The sequence below is a fragment of the Choloepus didactylus genome, chromosome 4 (assembly GCF_015220235.1).
Source record: "Choloepus didactylus isolate mChoDid1 chromosome 4, mChoDid1.pri, whole genome shotgun sequence".
Taxonomy (NCBI): Eukaryota; Metazoa; Chordata; class Mammalia; order Pilosa; family Megalonychidae; genus Choloepus; species Choloepus didactylus.
The window spans coordinates 36,571,553-36,592,796 of NC_051310.1; the positions used below are offsets into that span (position 1 = coordinate 36,571,553).

At 41.2% G+C, this 21,244-nt stretch overlaps 1 protein-coding gene across 1 annotated transcript; it reads right to left on the bottom strand.

The window, feature by feature from the left end:
• Positions 1–436: 436 nt before the first annotated feature.
• Positions 437–8,331, bottom strand: ACOT6 (acyl-CoA thioesterase 6). Its single transcript, XM_037835287.1, has 3 exons — positions 7,748–8,331; positions 5,277–5,479; positions 437–2,574 (listed from the first exon to the last, which is right to left on the bottom strand). Exons 1-3 carry the CDS (start codon positions 8,202–8,204, stop codon positions 1,969–1,971), a joined length of 1,266 nt encoding a protein of 421 aa, XP_037691215.1. The 5' UTR covers positions 8,205–8,331; the 3' UTR covers positions 437–1,968.
• Between the last annotated feature and the right edge of the window lie 12,913 nt (positions 8,332–21,244).

Here is a 21,244-nt window from a genome sequence, read left to right on the forward strand (position 1 = left end):
ATAACTTTTTTCTTTCTCCCTTCTAAATCACATTGTTTTACCCCATTTCAGGTAGGTTTGTAACAATCCGAAATGCTTTTGAAACAAAATCTTGGAGGCAGGTGATGAAATGTAGTCAATTCTGAGGGGAAAGTAACCAAATATGCTTAGTTAGTGTAGGGCATTTTTAGGTTACTGTTCCAGTTTGCTAATGCTGCCATTATGCAAAATACAAGAAATGGATTGGCTTTTATAAAGGAGGTTTATTTGGTTACAAAGTTACAGTCTGAAGGCCATAAAATGTCCAAGATAAGGTCTCAACAAAAGGGTACCTTCACTGAAGGACGGCCATTGGCCTCTGGAAAACCTCTGTTAGCTCGGAAGGCACGTGGCTGGTGTCCACTTGCTCCCAGGTTGCATTTCAAAATGGTGCTCTCCAAATGTTGCTCTTGGGGCATTTTGTCCTCTCTTAGCTGCAGATCCTCTTCAAAATGTCATGCACAGCTGCTCTGCGTCTGGGCCTGTGTGGCTCTTCTTAAAGTACTCCAGTGATCCAATAAAGACCCACCCTGAATGGGTATAGCAACACCTCTATAGAAACAATCCAATGAAAGGTCTTGCCCCCAGTTGATTGAGTCACATCTCCATGGAAACACTGAACCAATAAGGTCCAACCTAATCAACACTAATACATCTGCCCATGCAAGATTGCATCAAAGAACATGGAGTTTTGGGGGACATAATACATCCAAACTGGCACAGTTATTTTATCAGAAAGGAAGAAATTGAGGTCTAGGGCTATCGTGCTCTAGTGGTTTGATACATGGAGATGACTGGTCATCATCCTCATGCTTAGCTTTGGTGCTACCTTTTTGGCCCTCACTTTCTCTCACCATCATCACCACCACCCACTTTCCTTATAACTTCTTCAGTTGCTCTCCATCCCAAGGGCATCTCTAGGATAGTTAAGACCACCTGGAAATGAGTTAAAACAAAGGCTCCCAGAATGCACACTATAGAAAATAATACATCATGAATGACTACACTTGAAGAGATTTTTAACAATTGGTCAAAATTAAGTTACCTGTAAGAAACATTTCTGGTCATTAGTTAAGATCTATCCATTTGCATGAACAGAGTCAAACTGGTGAAAAATTTTTATATACCCATTAAACTATGTGCTCTGCAGTCTCAGAAAAGCCTTCTTGCATTTAGGGAAGACTATCTTCTCTGGTTTCTCGTGACTCTAGATAGTGCCCAGTGCACTGCAGTGGGCTGGAGCAGACTGCTCCCAGTCATTCCCTGTAGGAAGGTCATAGGAGCAGATGGTGCTGGGAGAGGGTCAAATTTGGCATGTATGATATGACTTAACAAAGATTAAAGTGGCTCACAAAGTGCAGCCCCGAAAGTCTGTTTGTATCAGGCAGTTATCCCAGCAGGCAGTACTATATAGTGACTGGGAATCCAGACAGATGGTCAACATAAAGGAAGTGTATCAGCAGACGTAACAGCCCCAAACTTGACTGTGGTTCAGGGATAAGTCTTTAGTACATACTCAGGGATACGTACTGGCCAGAAGGAGGCACAGTTCATTCCTTAAGGGACTTGAGTGGGCAGATACTCAAGGCTCAGACATGGCCTGTTAGGGTCCAAAGGGGATATGGGACTCCAGAGCAATACACAATCTCAGTCCTCAGAACAGGGACATAAGGAACTAAGGCCAGCAACTGAAAGTTGGGCAAGCACTTCTTATATTTTTCCTGCTTAAAGTTAAGAAGAGTCCTCCAGAAACATTAGGGTTAAGCCTATACATTGGGTAAAATTGGGGGCAAGACGGGGATATCCAGCAGAGAAGAAATGATGGTTAGGACCTGACAAGGAAGCTGAGCTGGTTGCTTTGTTACAAAACGGTTCTTAGGTATTCTGGAAATCGCAACACACTGTATGAATGGAATTTTTATTAATAGCATCTGGTCTATGATTACAAGGTTATATTTTGCTGAGCTTGACAGGCCTTTTGCTATTGAGGTATTTATGAAAGAAAGTTTGAATTTGCTGCCAGGCATCCACCTGTGCCTTTGAGTGAGCCCTTGGCTCACCTCCAAAGAACATTGCTTGGCCCAGCACTGCATGCACAGAGGCTATACAAGGAGGAAAATAAGGTGGATCAATACAATGACCAGTTCCAGGGTAGCAGATTATTTGGGGTCTGTCTTTTCCATGGGCTTGTAACCATTCAGAGGCTATACGAGCATAGAATTCACTCTTCCAGTTATGATCATCCATGCCAACAATAAACAGGAAGGGGCCTTGGGCCTTTTCTAATGGAATGAGACTTCGGTGGTTGGCTTCCTCCAGTGGGTCGTTCCAAACATCCATAAAATCCATAATGCCAGATTCAGTGATTGTTAATTTCCTTAGGTCAGTGGCAAGATGAGGAATAGTCACATCCTTGTAATGAAGAGGAGTTACTGTGTTGGCCACACAGCCATTAATAAGTACAGTGGCTGTGATGCCCTTCAAGAAGGAGGCCATTGAGAGACACAAGTCACCTCCTTTGGAGTAGCCAAGAAGCCCGACACTAGGGCCTTTCACCTGAAGAGAGAGAGAGAGAGAGAGAGAGAGAGAGAGAACAATCCTGGATTTCATAAATGAAGGAGCAAAACAATGATTTTTTATATTATCTAAGTAGTTTTCTTAAAGGTCATTTTCTTTCCTTATGTGCTAAGCCGCAAAGTTCAGGTGTGTCTTCTAAATAAGCAAATCAAGTGATTTCCTAGTATACATGCCCTCCCCTAATATTTTTGGGGTCTGGACCAAGAATATACATGAAGATCTAAATTCCCTAAATGAAGAAACTTAAAACAAAATATACTCTCTGTGCTGGTTTGAATGTATTATGTCCCCCCAAACGCCCTTATCTTTGATGTAATCTTGTGTGGGCAGACGTCTTAGTGTTGATTAGATTGTAATTCTTTGAGTGTTTCCATGGAGATGTGACCCATGTAACTGTGGGTGATAATTCTGATTGGATAGTTTCCGTAGAGAAGTGCCCCGCCCATTCAGCATAGGCCTTGATTAGTTTACTAGAGCACTGTATAAGTTCAGACAGAAGAAGCAAGCTTGCTACAGCCAAGAGGGACACTTTGAAGAATGCACAGAAGTTGAGACAGACATTTTGAAGACTGCCGTTGAAAGCAGACTCTTGCTCCGGAGAAGCTGAGAGAGGACAAACTCCCCAAGAGCGACTGAGAGTGACATTTTGAAAAGGAGCTGTGGCCTAGAGAGGAACATCCTGGGAAAAAGCCGTTTTGAAACCAGAACTTGGAGCAGATGTTAGCCACGTGCCTTGCCAGCTAACAGAGGTTTTCCAGACACCATTGGCCATCCTCCAGTGGAGGTACCTGATTGTTGATGTGTTACCTTGGACACTTTATGGCCTTAAGACTACAACTGTGTAACCAAATAAACCCTCTTTATAAAAGCCAATCCATTTCTGGTGTTTTGCATTCTGGCAGCACTAGTAAACTAGAACACTCTCCTATCTTTCTTAAAAAATATATTTCCATATTAACTTAGGTCAGGCTCAAATTTAAAATCTTAAAATTCCTTGGAATTCTGTGCTGGAATGTGGCAATGGGGAGAGTTACCCCCTCGTCCCAATCCCTCATCTCTAGCACAACCTACTTCCCTTCCCATTCCTGGCTTCATTATGTACCCGAGGGGCCTCTTGCATATGCAAGCAGACACCCAACCTGCACAATCAAGGCCTACAGGAATACACACTGATGGAGCCAGGGAAGAGGCATAGGTCCTGGAAGCAGGAACAGTATTGTTTCAGCAAAGAATTCTGGTTTCCCAGGTCCCAAAGGCATGGGGGTAGGTGACGTGGATTTCAGGTACATACATTTTCCTGACCCTCACCCTGTAGGCAGGAGTGCAGCCAAAGGAAGGCCAGAGTGTGGCCATCCAAAACAAAGGGTCCAAGGTAGAAGTCCCTCTTGTCTAGGACTAAGGGAAGAAGTGATAGTATTCATGTCTTCTTTTTCCAGAGCCTTGTCTCACTAAATAAACTAATCATCACAGTTCAAGGTCATCTAGGTTTTAGCAGCTCTGCTAGAAGACCAGTTGCTGAACCCTAATAGAGTTAGAAGATCCTTAAGACTTTGCAGAACATCTTATGCCTTAATATTAGAATGTTTGGGTCTTTTTAAGTCTAGATAATAGCAAAGAATATTTATCATTCTATTTATAATCATTCCAAAATGTTTTAATTAATTTTTCCACTATCAGATGAAGACTTTCTTTATAAAACCATACTGCCACTATCACACTTAACAAAATTAAAATGATTGCTAATATCAAGTATATAGTCCCTGTTCAAATGTCATCAATTATCTCAGAAATGTCTCTTTATACTCAAACTTATCTCCCTACACATATACATTAATCTTATAAATGAGAAAATTGAACCCCAGAGAGGGCAATTGTCTATTCAGGATCAGAGGCTCACTTAGTGGTAGATGCAGAACCAGAACTCAAGGCTTACAACATTTAGTCCAGTGCTCTTTGAGTTATGGTCAATGTGCCGGTTTGAATGTATTCTCCCCCTCCAAATGCCATTATCTTTGTAGTCTTGTGGGGCAGACGTTTTGGTGCTTGGAATGTGCCCCACCCAGCTGTGAGTGATGATTCTGATGAGATGTACCCATGGAGGCGTGGCCCCACCCATTCGGGGTGGGCCTTGATCAGTGGAGCTATATAAATGAGCTGACTCAAAGAGAGGGAATGGAGTGCAGCTGTGAGTGATGTTTTGAAGAGGAGCAAGCTTGCTAGAGAGGAACATTCTGGGAGAAAGCCATTTTGAGGCCAGAGCTTTGGAGCAGACGCCAGCTGCCTTCCTAGCTAGCAGAGGTTTTCCGGACGCCATTGGCCATCCTCCGGTGAAGGTACCCGATTGCTGAGGTGTTACCTTGGACGCTTTGTGGCCTTAAGACTGTAACTGTGTAGCGAAATAAACCCCCGTTTTATAAAAGCCTATCCATCTCTGGTGTTTTGCATTCTGCAGCATTAGCAAACTAGAACAGTCAAGAAGTACAAAAGGCAGTAAGCAAAATAGCCTTAAGGGATTGGAGAGAGACAGGTAGAAATAGAAATAATAATCCTAGTAACTTCTGAGGGAGCCTTTGTGTCTTACAGCATACTTCCAGCCCCACGTCTCCTGGTAGTGCTCACAGATCCAGCTCTGTGTCCCCTCTACCAATTGCCTCTGATTTTAGGAGAGCACCAAAGCCCACCTTTGGATGCTGCAGCATGAAGTCCACAGCATCTTCAAAGTACTCCAGGTGCACATTCTTCAAATATTTAGGAAGGTCTTCAAATCTGAAATAAGCCAAAGCAAGCACAGCAAAACCGTGTCCTGCCAGGAGGCTGGCCCTGTATTCACAAAGGCCACCGCCAGTTCCAAACAGATCAATGATCCCGGGAAAGGGCCCCATGCCTGGAAAGCACAACAAATTATAAGAGCTTTAGACTCTGAAAAGCCATTCTTGGGTTCAGACTTTGGCCTTCAGCAAACAGAAGTTTTTGAAGCCAGGGAAGTTGGGGGGAGGGTCAGTGGAAGGTGTTCCCTTCTTATTTTACTTTTTTTTTTTTTTTAAATAATGTGCAGGGGGGAAGGAGAGGATAAAGTGCTGTTTCTCCAGCATTTTCCATGTATTTTCATAAAACCAAAATAATAAAAATAATTCAAATTAGAAATAACATATACATATACATTTTCCATCATATTTTCTTTGTCTTCAAAAAGAATACCCACTTGAGAATGGTTTGAGAGATGTAAAGATCTCTACATATTTAAAGAATTATTTGAATATACTCCCCACCTCCTCACACCCTCTGCTCCAGCGTTAAGCAATGCCATCCCTAAACATGCTATGTTCTCTTTGGCCCCTGAATATCAACAGACACTGTTCCCTTTGCCTTGTTCTCTCCCTCTCCCCACCTTTTGTACCTAGCTCACTCAGTCTTCAAGTCTAAGCTTAAATCTCACTTCCTACAAGGTTTCCCAGATTCAACTCAACCCAAGGCTGCAATGAGTTAGATAGCCTCTTCTACCAGCACCCTGGGCCTGTATTTCCCCTATTATACCACTTAGCACAATGTATTATAGGAGCAAATGTAGTTGCCTGTATCCTCTAGACTTGACAATCTAATAAACTACAGCAAGGCCCATGTTTGCTGTTGGATTCCAGTACTTACCATAATCCATGACTTAATATGTATTAGTTGAATGATGGAACAAAACTTTTATTTACAAAAGTCTTCGAGGCAGAGAACAATAAACTTTAAGAAGGACATGCAGTAGACACAGAAATAGTTAATTCAAGATTGTCTAGACCAGGAATATCAGATACTGTGCCTGATAAGAGGTTTTTTGTGTATGTGTTTTTTTTTTTGTTTGTTTGTTTTTTGTTTTGAAGTCTTTATTGAGCTACAGCTGTATCCCAACATTGTGCAAGCCTCTAAGGATATAGAGATGTGTAAGACTCAATTTCAACCTCAGGAGTGCACAGTTTAGTGGAGCAGCCACTAATTAAGGTTGTGAATTACTGAAGAGCTGTAAGAATAAAGGAATGGGGGGCACACAAGGGCAAGAAGTTGGGGTAGGGAACGGGGAGTTAATGTTTAGTGGGTAGAGTTTGGGTTTGCGGTGGTGGTAAAGTTTTGGTAATGGACAGTGGTGATGGTAGCACAACATTGTAAACGTAATTAAAACCACTGAATTCTATACTTGAAAGTGGTATACTTGAAAGTGTTCCCCATAACATGGGAAATGTTATGCTGTATATATGTGACCACAATAAAAATTCTAAAAAAAAAAAAAAAAAAAAGACAAAAGCAGGGTCTCTTGTTTTGGAGGATAACTACAGAATTCAGGTTAGAGGACTGCTGTGGCAACTCTGGCATTTCTAAATACTAGGGGTTTAAGTCAGGAATTTGGTTGGAGGAGGCAGGCCAGGGGTCTTGTTTCCAGGCCGATTTTTATCTAGCAAGTATCCTATTTTTACTTAGACTAGGGTTTCTCAACCTTATCACTACAGACATTTTCGGCAGGATAATTCTTTGTTGTGGGGAGTTGTCCTATGCACTGTAGGATCCTTAGCAGCATGCCAAGCCTCTATCCACTGGCTGCCAATAGCACCCTCCTCCCAGCTGTGACAACCAAAAATGCCTCCAGGCATTGCCAAATGTCTCCTGAAGGGGCAAGGGGAGGTGGAGGCAAAATAATACCTTTACGTTTCCACTGCCTTAGACTCTTTGTTTACCATGAGGTAAGGTGATAGCCGGGGAGGACTTGTGTATTTGTAGTTTTTGTTTTTTAACGATTATGGGGCACTGCCCTATCTGTGGGTTTTAATCTCCTTTGAAGTTTGGTGTGAAAGAAAGCTGAACATCATTTTCGCAGACCGGCAGAAACCATTGCCTAAATTGGTGCTTGAAACACCAATACTTGCATAAAGTGGGCGCTCAATAAATACTTGTTGATACACGCTTTAGCATACAGCTAAGGGAGGGAGAGTGCCTCCAAAAGGGCCAAGAGACTTCAGAGGAAAAGCCTCTACACAGAATCCGTGATTCTGGAGTGCGGGGATAAGCTCTGGGTAGTCCCACAGCGACATGGCTCCCGGGTCAGGCAAAGGGCGGCGGGGGCTCTCCGGGGTCCACCAGGCTCTCAAGAACAGTCTGGAAATTGCAGGTCGCTCACCTGGCGGCAGGAAGAGCGTGGCGCGCACCCTGCCCTCGCGCACCGGCTCCCTCAACGTCCCGGGTCGCAGGAAGTAACGCTCGTGCACCGCTCGCGCCAGCAACCGCTCGGGCTCGGGGTCGTGGCCGTCCAGCACCTCTAACTCCACGACGAAGGGCGTCTGCACGTTCCGCTTCACCAGCCGAAGGAAGGGCTTTTCAGGTTCCAGGGCCCAGAAGAGCCCCATGGCCTCAAGCCCCTTAAAGCTGCCGCCCAGCGCGGGCGCGCGCGCCAAGTCTAGCTCACCGGTGCCGTCCGCGCGGTAGTGCGCGCGCGCCCGGAAGAGCTCGCCCTTCTCGTCGCGCAGGGAGGCGCGCAGCGTGACCGGCCGCCGAGGAACTAGTCCGCGCACGGTGATGTGCACTGGCTCGTCCCAGCTGCAGCGGCCTGCGGGTTCCAGGGTCACCGTCGCCGCCATGCCGGCTGTGTCCCAAAACTAGTGGGCCGCCTTGGCGTTTTTCACCGTCCTGGGAAGCAGTTCTAGGCGGACGTAGTACTCCAATTGGTCGGGCCTGAGGACACTCTGAACCTCTGGGTGCGGCCTCCTAGAGTTTAACTCCAGTAATGCCCCGAATGCAGGAAAGAGTTGGTTATAACTAACTGTGCAATCCAATATGATGAGTGTCACAACAGAGGTACAAAGTCTGAGGTCCAAAGGATTAGGAGAAATGCTGACTGCTCCAGGATTCTGGATTTTTAAAGAGCGGCCCAGGTGATTCTAATTCAGGCGGTCAGAGCGTTAACATGGTCCTAATTACTCTCCTTCCACGGCAATCCCTCACTCACCAAGCCCTGTTTCCTAGAGATAATAGTACCTAGACACACTTAAAGAGCAGGTTGATGTTTATGGAGTTAAGACCCACCTAGGTTCCACTCTTGATTGTGCTGCTTAGTAGTTAGGTGATCTTTAGCAAGATATATAATTAAACCTCTGAATCCAGTTCTTTATCTGCAAAAGGCTTATTGTGAGGATTAAATGATCTAACATTAAAATATTGCACTAGTACACCTGTAGTAGGTCCTCAGTAAAAGAGTTTTCTACATGCAAGAGAATGAAGTTGGACTCTTGCATCACACCATATGCAAAAATTCACTCAAAATGGATCAAAGATCAAAATTTAAGAGCTAAAGCTATAAAATTCTTAGAAGAAAATATGAAAGAAAATCTTTATAAGCTTGCTTTGGCCATGGATTCTTAGATACACTACCAAAAGCATGAGCAACAAAAGAAAAAATAAATTAGATTTCATCATAATTTTAAAAATCTGCATCAAAGGACATTATCAAGAAAGGGGAATGACAACCCATAGACTTGGAAAAAATATTTGCCAATGATATGTTTGATAAGGGCTTAATATCCAGAACATATGAAGAATTCATACAGTTCAACGACAAACAACCCAGTTTAAATAATGAACAAGGGATCTGAATAGACGTTTCTCTAAGGAAGATATACAAATGGCCAATAAGCACATGAACAGATGCTCAGCATCACTGACTATTAGGGAAATGCAAATCAAAACTACAATAAGATACCACTTCACATCAACTAGGATAGCTGTTATAAAACAATGGAAAATGCAAGTGTTGGCAAGGATATGGAGAAATTAGAACATTTATGCACTGTTGGTGGGAATGTAAAATGGTGGTGCAGTCACTGTGGAAAAAAGTTGGCAATTCCTTAGAAAGTTAAACATGGAAGTACGGTATGATCCAGCAACTCCATCCCTAGGCATATACCCAAAAAATTGAAAACAGGGACTCAGATTATATGCCAATGTTCATAGCAATATTATTGTGGCAACCCATGGCCTGAGCAAAACAGGCCTGCAGATCTTTGGTGCACAGCAGTCTGCATGACCTAGGCAGCTAAATGTTTAACCTATTGTCTTTCTAAGCCAGTAAAGAGAGAAGGGGTAAATTGACCTTAAAATGTAACTTTATGGGAAGCAGGCAGGAAGTGAAAGGATCTCAGTCTCACAAAAAGAACAAAATGTAACTGTTCAAGTGTTATTCTAGTCCTTCCTGCACTACCCTTCAGGTAGTGCATCTATGCTCCCTACATCTATGCTCCCACCACCCTTAGGAAGGCCTTTGTCTTAAACCCTTTTAAAAGGCTTCCTGTCCTCTTTGCATCACTCGGTCGTCTTCTCTGTGAACGCGATGACTGCCCGGCCTGAGAGAGCTGTCATGATCTCTCCACGACTTCTCACCCTGTAAGTAAGCCCTGAATAAAAGTTAATGTATCAGAAAATGCTTGTTGTCTTCTTTGGCCTCTGGACGGCATGGCCCTCATGGGCTGCGACAATTGGCAGAGCCAGCCTGGAGAATCAAATAGCCACCAGCCAGAGACTGAGGAAGTCCTGGGCACTGATGACATGAACTTGGGGAGGGAAAAGGAGAAGGCCCCGGGCGGGATACTGGGGAGGCCTGCGACGTCTATGTGGGGAGGGGTGCCCACCCTCCCAGTGGAATGGATGTCTATGTGGGGAAGGGTGGCTACCCTCCTGGATGAGTGGAATCTGCCGAGGGAGTATGGAAATGTTTATAACTCTCTGGCTGGACAAATAGCCGTCCTGTATCAGGCCACAGTACCACTGGGGATTCAAAAAGAAAAAAAGGGCTACCAGATTGTGGCTACGGTGAACTGGCCATTGTTAGAGGCTGTATGCACCACTGCTGAGGAAGCTTTAGCAGCTAAGGTGGCCGTAAGCCACCTCAGAGGTAAATTAAAGCTAGAAAAAGATATGAGGCAAGTACAAGCAGAATTGAAAGACGCTCTGGATAAAAGTTTAGAAATATTGGCATACCAGCACACTAGACTAAGAGGGCAAAAGCTGCCCAAAGGGCAAGTTAGGCGTATCCTGGCTTCCTCTGACTGGGACCCTAAAGTGTGGGACCCTGTTGATTCCTCCTCAAAAGATGATGATCCCCTGTCTAACTGGGAGATTGATACTAAGGAAAGTAGGCATACTCAACCTCTGGTCCAACAAATGGTTAAAGCAGAAGAAGTTAAGCACCCTGATCCCCCATGGAGGAAAGAAGATGGGTGTTCTAGTTTGCTAATGCTGCCAGAATGCAAAACACCAGAGATGGATTGGCTTTTATAAAAGGGGTTTATATGGTTACACAGTTACAGTCTTAAGGCCATGAAGTGTCCAAGGTAACTCATCAACAATTGGGTACCTTCACTGGAGGATGGCCAGTGGTTTCTGGAAAACCTCCGTTAGCTGGGAAGGCATGTGGCTGGCATCTGCTCCAAGTTCTGGTTTCAAAATGGCTTTCTCCCAGGATGTTCCTCTCTAGGCTGCAGTTCCTCAAAAATGTCACTCTTAGTTGCACTTGGGGTATTTGTCCTCTCTCAGCTTCTTCAGAGCAAGAGTGTTTTCAACACCCGTCTTCAAACTTTCTCTCATCTGCAGCTCCTGTGCTTTCTTCAACATGTCCCTCTTGTCTGTGGCTCCTCTTCAAAACATCACTCACAGCTGCACTGAGTTCCCTCTGCCTGTCAGCTCATTTATATAGCTCCACTGATCAAGGCCCATCCTGAATGGGTGGGGCCGTGCCTCCATGGAAATATCTAATCAGAGTCATCACCCACAGCTGAGTGGGGCACATCTCCGAAGAAACACTCAAAGAAATCTAAGCAACACTGATAATGTCTGCCCACACAAGATTACATCAAAGATAATGGCATTTGGGGGCATAATACATTCAAACTGGCACAGTGAGGTAGTAGCAGCAGCTTCTAAGAGTTCGAATTAAAAGATGCTAGTAACCAATATTGACAAAATCCTAGAGAGCCATTAGCAGACTGGTTGCTCCCGTTTAACTTTGTGTTAAACCTTGCTAAAATGTTCTTTAGAATATTTTTAGATTTTTTCCAGTCAACCTGTGTTAGGCTTCATGTGGGGAAAACAACAATAGACATTCTCTGTACTTCCACAAGGATACCTTCAAATGTGGAAACCTCCAGAAGAGACTGACTATCAAGTCCTTGGGTACTGTCTGGTTGTGTAAAACTAAGGCTATTCCTTCAGCTGTTGTTGTTAAAATGCAAAGTTATCCCACATTGCTTACTTCTGAACAGTTGATGGCTTTTCTTGGTTTAAGTTATTGGGAAGTGTTTATACTCTATTTAGTATGAATTTAAAAACATTTTTATACCCTAATTAGAAAAGGAAAAGTGTGGGAATGGGATTTTCCACAGCAGGCTGTGTTTAAAAAGACTAAGCAAACTATTATGCAAGCACAGACTTTAAGGGAGGTGGACCCCGATATAACCTGTGATTTGGATGTGGCCAGTGCCAATATTGGCTTTGGGTGGGGTTTGTGGCAAAGGCAACAAGCTAAATGTGTACCTGTTAGATTCTGGTCCCAACTATGGAAAGGCACAGAACTCAGATACAGCCCTTTAAAAGAGCAATTGTGCACAGTTTGTAATCCTCTGTTGCAAGTGTTGAAGGACTAACTCAGGTGCCCAGTAACCTTACAGAGGACCATACGCATACAGATATGCAGATATGGGACACTATAAATGAGCCCCACTTGGGGAGTGCTCAGGTCAGCACACTGACATAGAGGAAAGTTTACCTCTTATGATGTGACATTTTTAACAACGGCTCTTTAAGTACAGCGGTGCATGAAACTTTAGGACCAGCCTCCTATGTGAAAGAGCAGCATGTCCTGTTTCCTTATGATCTCCTGAGGTGGCTCCTCCCATGCCCACCATTGATGGACAAGGAAATACACCTGACTGCATGGATTGGCACATGGGCAACCCACTACCTGGACATCCGTTATTGTCCAGCCCAGTACTGACACCATCTGGTGGGAAGACATCTGGACTGCCTGCCACAAATATGAGGTAACCATTTATCATGTCTCTGCCCACGACAATTCATTACCAAGTAACATAGACGTGGATGCCCAGCGAAATTCCACAGCCTAATACCAATGATGCATGAAGTGGCTGAATGGCTGTGCCGGAAGACTGGGCACCAAGGACACCAGATTGCTGTCACCTGGTGGCAAACAGACTGTATTGGCCCCTTTCCTCTGTCCAAAGGGACAAAATATGCCTTTACCACCGTAAATATGGCTAAACACTTAAAGGATGATAGAACCGATGGACTCGAGGACTGTATCAGCATTAACTCCAGATAAAGGGGCTGGCTGCCTTCAAGTCACAATGGGGTAATGATAATAACTTTCTCTTGCCTGTGCCACAAACACTAGAAATTGGGGAAAATAAGGTCAGTTGGCTCTGGTTCTGGCCCATGCAGCCATACTGGTTGAGAATCCTAAGCCCATGGGTATTAGAATTACCTAGGAAACTAACTGTAGTTCTGAAACTGAAGGGCTCCCTGCAGGGGGAGGAAACATGGTATTTAAACCCCTCTCACCCGGAACCCTTCTATCTACTATGAAGACTCAGTTTATATATATCGTTAAACCACTCAGCTGTCCAATTTAATGTTTACATGTGTTGATAATTCTTGTTAAAAAAATGTTACTATTTCAATAATGCATTGACTAAAATGTTTTTATTATTTAGCCTTCTAACAAATGTAATGTTATGGGTAATAATATGTTGTGAAATGCTTAAGAACAATTTCCAGAATTGTTTTGAGGGAATGAGGGATGTCCTTTATTATTATTATAATTATTATTGAAGGAAAAGGAAGTTGTTTTGTCCTAGATGACTGGTTGTATCAGAATAAAAAAAAAGGGGGCGATGTGGAACAAAACCTGAATGTATATAGAAAGTTGCAGAAAGTTGGTGGAAAGAGAAATTTATTTCTGTGGTCAAGGTTGAAAAAATGGTAAAAACTAGATACAGAATAAAGCAGAATGCCTGGTAGTTTTATCCTTTAGCTATTTTAGCCTAGGCCGTACTTGTGCTAAATGGTAGAACTCATCAACCTGACCAGAGCACCACATGCTAACAGGTTTATTATCTCTCTGTACCAGTATATTATTACTATGTTGTTTATTGTATTGTTCTTGTGAATTATGGATGTAAAGTCTGTTCTATGGCCAAAGCAAACTGTTGTGCAGGGGTGGATTGTGGCAACCCATGGCCTGAGCAAAATAGGCCTGCAGATCTTTGGTGCACAGCAGTCTGCATGACCTAGGCAGCTAAATGTTTAATCTATTGTCTTTCTAAGCCAGTAAAGAGAAAAAGGGTAAATTGACCTTAAAATGTAACTTTATGGGAAGCAGGCAGGAAGTGAGAGGCTCTCAGTCTCATAAAAAGAGCAAAATGTAATTGTTCAAGTGTTATTCTAGTCCTTCCTGCACCACCTCTCAGGTCAGAGTGACCTGTTCCCACATTTATGCTCCCCCCACCCTTAGGAAGGCCTTTGTCTTAAGCCCTTATTAAAGACTTTTTGTCCTCTTTGCATTACTTGGTCTTCTTCCCTGCTAAGGCGATGACTGCCCGGCCTGAGAGAGCTGTCATAATCTCTCCATGACTTCTCACCCTGTAAGTAAGCCCTGAATAAAAGTTAATGTATCAGAAAATGCTTGTTGTCTTCTTTGGCCTCGACTGTCATGGCCCTCATGGGCTGTGACACCTTATATATAATGAAGTGAATTAAAACATGTAAAGCACCTATAACAGTACCTGACTCTTAATAAGCACTTAATAAATGTTAGCTATTATTATTATTATTATACATTTTAACTTTTCTTTCATATTTTGGTGCCTTGATATTCTGTTCTGCTTTTGGTTTTAGGAATTGTGAACATCAACTTAAAAACAAAAATTAGGCAACATGAAATCAGAGATTATAATCTTTTAACAAAATGTTTTATAATTAAGTATATAATTTAAAAAATCAATTCACTTGAGAAAAATTCATTGAGTGCTTACTATGTGCTAGATGCTGGGGATTAAAAAATAGAGAACCTCAAGATTTCACAGCTTAATGTGAAAAACTGGCAAATAAGTAAAAACATGGCATAGTAGCAGCTACAACACAGATACATACAACGTAGTCTGGGAATCAAGGACAGAATGGTCAGCAGAACCTGTTAAAGTTCAGAAAGAGAGTCACAGGGGAGGAAGCAGTTTATGTAAAGGCAAGAAAGTTGGCATGTTTAGAGAGCATGTTTTCAGAGGGGAATAGTGAGAGATGTGGAGAAAAACAGAAGGGAGATCATTGATATTTTAATTAGATAAGCCTAGAAGATCAGATTGGGATATTTTTTAAACTTTTTATTTTGAAATACTTTCAAACTTACAGGACAGTTACAAAAATATTACAGACCTCGTATGGAGAACTCTAATAAACTCATAACCCCAGCCGCCACCCCAAATACCCATATCCACAAATTTTAACATTTTGCCACATTTGCTCTTCTCTTTCCTCTCCCTCCATCCATCTGCCTATTTATCAATGCATTTTCTGAACACTAGACTGTAGGGTATATACATCATGCTCTTTGACCACTTAACAACGATGTGTACATTTCCTAAGAACAAGGATATTCACTTATGTAATCACCTTAAGTGCAGTTATCAAGTTCAAGAAATTTAATATTGATATAAAGCTTATAGGCTATATTCTAATTTTTCATATTTCCCAGTAATGTCCCTTTGAGTCTTTTCTCCTCCCTTGCTAGATGGCATCCAATATCATGTATTGCATTTGATTGTCATTGTCTGTTTAGTTGTTATTTATTTATTTATGTATTTTTAATTGTGGGAACATACATCCAACATAAACCTTCCCATCTCAACCACTCTAACACACTATTAAATGGAATTAATCACATTCACAATATTGTGGTACCCCCACCACCTTCCATTGTTAAAACTTTCCCATCTCCCCAAACAGAAGCCCTACAACCATTTTGCATTACCTCCCCATTCTATCTGCCCACCACCCTGAAAACCTGTCCTCTAATTAAGGTCTCTATGAGCACGCATACTTTCCAGTATTTTCTTTGTGATTACCATAGGGCTTAAATTCAGCATCCTAAATGTGTAACAATCTTCTTAGCTTCCATACCAACTTAACTTCAATAGTATATACAAACTATGTTCCTATATCCCTTTGTCCCCCAACCTTTATGTGGTTCTTGTTACAAATTACATGTTTATACACTATGAGTTGAAACCCATAGATTTATCATTCCATTTTATGTACTTGCTTTTTTAGATCCTTTAAGAAGTAAAAAGTGGAGTTGACAAACCAAAAATATAATCATACTGACATTTATATTTACCTGTAAACTTATCCTCACTGCATATTTTTATTTCTTCGTGCAGCTTTAATCTATTGTCTATTATCCTTTCTTTTCAACCTGAAGAATTTTCTCTAACATCTCTTGTGGGGCCTATCTAGTGGTACTGAAGTCTCTCAGCTTTTATCTGGGAATATCTGAATCTCTCCCTCAGTTTTGAAAGAGTTTTGGCAGATATAGAATTCTTGGTTGGCAAAGTTTTACTTTTAGCACTTTAAATATGTCATCCTACTTCCTTCTTGCCTCCATGATTTCCAAAGAGAAATTAGCACACAATCTTACTGAGGCTCTTTTGTGTGTGACACATTGCTTCTCTCTTTCAGATTTCAGAATTCTCTCTTTATCTTTGCCTTCTACAGTTTTATTATAGTATGCCATAGTGTGGGTCTATTGGTTTTAACCCATTTGGAACTCATTGAGCATCTTGGATGTGTATATTCATGTTTTTAGTTAAATTTGGGAAGTTGTCAGTCATTTATTTGAATATTCTCTCTGCTCTGTTTGTTCTTTTCCTTCCGGGATTCCAACAATGTGTGTATTGGTACATTTGATAGTGTTGCAGAGGTTCCTCAGGCTCTGTTCACTTTTCTTCATTCTTTCTTCCTTTTGCTTCTCAGACTGGATGATTTCAATCATCTTATCTTCAGGTTCTCTTATTCTTTCTACTGTCAGCTACAAATTGCTGTTGAACCCATCTAGGGAATTTTAAATTTCTGTTACTCTGGGCTTCAGCTGTGTTTGGTTCTCTTCCATAATTTCCATCTCTCTATTGAGATTCTCTTTGTGTTTATCACTTTCTTGATTTCCTTTAGTTTTTTTGTCTCTGTTTTCCTTTAGCTCTTTGAGCATATTTAGGACTATTTCTTAAAAGTCTTTGGCTGGAATGTCTTAGGTTTGGTCCTCCTCATTGATGGTTTCTAATGTCTTAATCCTCTTATTTGTCTGGGCCATTGCTTCCTATTTCTTTGTATGTTTTGTAACCTTTTGTGGAAACTTAGACATTTTGATATTTTAAGATGTTATCACTGGGATTTAGACTCTGAGATGTCTGTTCCTTAAGCTTGTATCCAGCTAGTGTTATGACAGAGCTTTCCTTGAATGCCAGGGACTAACAAAGAAAAAGAAGGCAAAAAGAAAATACCTTTCCCAGGACTAGCAGATTGATCTGTGCAAGTGCTCTCCTTTAGAGCTTATGCATACAGTGAAGTTAGAGAATATTTCTCAGCCAAAGCATAGGGTTCCCTGATTTCTTCTGTGCTTGTGTCTTGTCTGAGGCATTTACAATGGCCCTGGTCCTGGTTCTGGAGGGAGCAGAGTAACCCTCATGTACACACTGGGAGCCTGTATGTCTGGTGCAATCTGTGGTGGTTGCCTGTGGGACTTGCTGCCTCAGAACTTGCCCTGCAGGTTGAAGACCTCTCAAGGAGCTTTCTTACAGAATGCTATAGGATAGCAGTCAAGTCATACTGCCTGGGTAAGGGATTTCTGAACTGTACGAAATACAGTGCAGTCCTGGGACCGTGAGGAATCTTTATCCTAGGGAAGATGATAATATTGTAGTCCTAGGGCCAATGTCAGAAATCATATATCTACCTCACCACATGAGGATTACTCTGCTCTCTCCAGAGCGAGGGCAGGAATTTGCACTAGGAACACATGCCGACTCCATGCTGAGCCTGTGGGGAGGAGCTAGCCAGGGCATCATGAGATCCTGCCACTTTTAAGTGGCCTTTTTCTTGATTCTGTGCTCACTCCTAGTGTAGTTCTTTAACTGTTTCCCAGAGCTTGGAGAATGATATTTCTGCCAGTTCTTGCTGGTTTTTCAAAGCTTCTATGGGGAGATAGAACCCTGAGTCATCTTATTACACCATCTTGAGATGGTGCCCTTACCTGTGTCTTTATATTTAAAGTGGGTTTCTTAGAGATGAGTTGGCTCTTGCTTTTTATGCACTCTCATAGTCTCTGCCTTTTAATTGTTGTATTTAGACCTTTCACATTTAAAATGATTATGGAATATAGTTGAGTTAATATCTAGCATATTTGTTACTGTCTTCTGTTTGTTGTTTTTGTTCTTTGTACATTTTTGTCTTTCACCCTTGTTTTTTGAGCCTTTTATATGATTCATTTTCTTTCCTAACTTAGCATGTCAAGTATGGTTCTTTCTAATAAATTTTTATGGTTTCTCTAGAGTTTACAATACATATTTAAAACTAATCTAAGTTCACATTCAGATTACACTATGCCATCTTATAGGTAGTACAGGTACCTTATAACAGAGTATTCCCAATTCCTCCTTCCTATGCCTTGTAATATTTCTGTCATTCATTTCACATACCCATAACTAAAATCAATGAATACATTGTTGTTACTATTATCTTGAACAAACTGTTATCTGTTACATCAATTAAGAAAAATAAAAATAGCACATTTTACTTTATCTTCATTTATTCCTTCTCAACTGTTCTTCCTTTCTTTGTGTAGATCCATGTTTCTGACCTGTATCATTTTACTTCTCTCTGAAGAACTTCTTTTAACATTTCTGGCAGTGCAGATCTATTGGCAACAAGTTGCCTTAATTTTGGTTTGTCTGAGAAAGTCTTTATTTCTCTTTCATTTTGAAGGTTGATTTTGGCAGACTCAGAATTCTATGTTGGTGATTATTGGGCTGTTGAGATTTATATCTTCTTGAGTTAGTTTAGTAATTTGTGTTTTTCCAGAAATCTGTCCATTTCATTTATGTTATCTAGCTGTATGTATCCCAGAAAAACATGTCCTTAAATCTAATTCATTCCTGAGGGTGTAAACCCATTGTAAGTAGGACTTTTTGAGGAGCCTACTTCAATGAAGATGTGACATACCTCTTTCAGGATGAGTCTTAATTCTATTACTGGAATCATTTATAAACAGAATGAATACACACAGAGAGAAAGCTGCAGAAGCAAGAAGCTGAAATCAAGAAAACCTGGAAGAGAAGGGAGAGACCAGCAGATACCACCATGTGCCTTGCCATGTGGCAGAGGATCCAAGGATTGCTGGCAACCAGTCTTTGGTAAGTAAGCATCACCTTGATGATTCCTTGATTTGGACATTTTCCTGGACTGTAAGCATGAGTGAATAAATTCCCATTGTTTAAGCTGAATCATTTCATGGCATTTGCTTTAAGAAGCATAGGAAATGAAAACAAATAGTAAACAAGCTGTCTCTCTCTCTCTTTCTCTAAATACACACACACACACACACACACACACACACACACACACACACACATATACATATATGTATATCTGTCCTTTCCCATTTTTACTGTAATTGTCTCAGGTTATGTTTTTATATATTGTATGCCCGTTAACATTTAATTATACTGTAATTTTATACATTTGCCTTCTAAGTCACATGGGGTGTGTGTGTGAATAAATTACAAAGAAAAAAGTATAACAATACAGGATTTTATATTTACCTATGTTGTCACCTTTACCAGTGTTCTTTATTTCTTCTTACAGCTTCAAGTTACTGCCCTGCCCTTTTATTTCAACCTGAAGAACTCCCTTTAGCATTTCTTGTAGGGTAGGTTTTCTGACAATGAACTCTTTCAGCTTTGGTTTTTCTGTAAATGTAAATTTCTCCCTAATTTTGGACAGACAATTTTGCCAAATATAGAATTCTTGGTAAACAGTTTTGTTTTTTTTTCCTTTTTCTTTAAGGACTTTAATATGCCATCCCAATGTCTTCTGGTCTTCATGGTTTCTGATGAGAAACCAACTGTAAATGTCATTGTGGAATCTCTTGTATGTGACAAGTCACTTCTTTCTTCCTGATTTGATGATCATCTTTGTCTTTGAATTTTGAAAATGTCACCATAATGTGTCTTGGTGTAGATCTCTTAGAGTTTCTCCTGCTAGGAGTTTGTTAAGCTTTCCTGGGTGTGTACATTCATGTCTTTCATCACATTTGGGAAGTTTTCAATCATTTCTTCAAATACTTTTTCTGCTCCTTTCTCTCCCTTTGTTCTTTTGGGTCTCCAATAATATGTATGTTGGTATCCTTGATGGGGTCCCATAGGTTCCTCAGGCTCTGTTGATTTTATTTTATTTTTGTTCCTTCTTTTTTTCTATCTGTTCCTCACATTGGCTATATTTTCTTGTTCTCAAGTTTGCTGACACTTTCTTCTGCCTGCTAAAATTTTCTGTTAATGCTAACTAATGAGTTTTTTCATTTTAATTAATGTACTTTGTACTGCAAAGTTTCTGTATGGTTCCACTTTATAATTTCCATCTCTTTATTTTGTTTAGACAACATTTTCCTAATTTCCTTTAGTTCTTTGAATATAGATAACTTTAGCTTATTGAACATATTTAAGGCAGTTGGTTTTAAATCATTGACTAATAATTCCAATGTATGAGTTTCCACAAGGATGTTTTCTGGCAAATTCTTTTTGCCCTGTGAATGGGCCATACTTTCCTGTTTCTTTGGGTGTTTAAAATATTTTTTTGAGAACTGACATTCTGAGCATTATGTTGTTGTAACTCTGAAGTCTAGTTCTCCTACTCCTGGGATTTTTAGGGTTTTGTTGTTGAGGACTGCAGTCCTCAGTTTGTTCATTTTCCAAACTATTTTTGCTTCAAAATAGGGAATGGAAAGTGAGAATAGGAGAAAAAAAGAGACACTGTCTCTTTTGGGTTCCTCTGCTGCTTTTTCCTGAGGGTGGTTGGAACAATGGCCACCCTCAGAGCCAGCTCCCCAGTGTTATGAAGTAGCTGAATCAAAAACAGTGATCACAAGAAGCCAGGTATGTGGGTGTCACAAGTCCTGCAACCCCACTATGGAATATCTGAGATCAGGGACATGAATGGACATTTGCACACTGGTGTTTATGGTGGCAGTATTCACAATTTGTAATGGATGGAGGTTGTCTACGGGTACATTGACTGACAAACAGAATAGTGAACTGTGCTGTATGCATACAACAGAATATTGAGTGGCTACAAGAAGGAATGAAGCTGTGAGACACACAACTAGGTGAATGGATCTTGAGTACATTTTGAGTGAAGCACACCAGAAACAAGAGGACAAACATTATAATGCCTCACTAATATGGACTAACAATAATGTGTAAACTTTGAGAACTGAATCTTAGGGCACAGCTTACCAGGAGAATGCTTATTATAATGGTCCCTAGATTGTAAGCTCTTACAGCAGTCACATCTA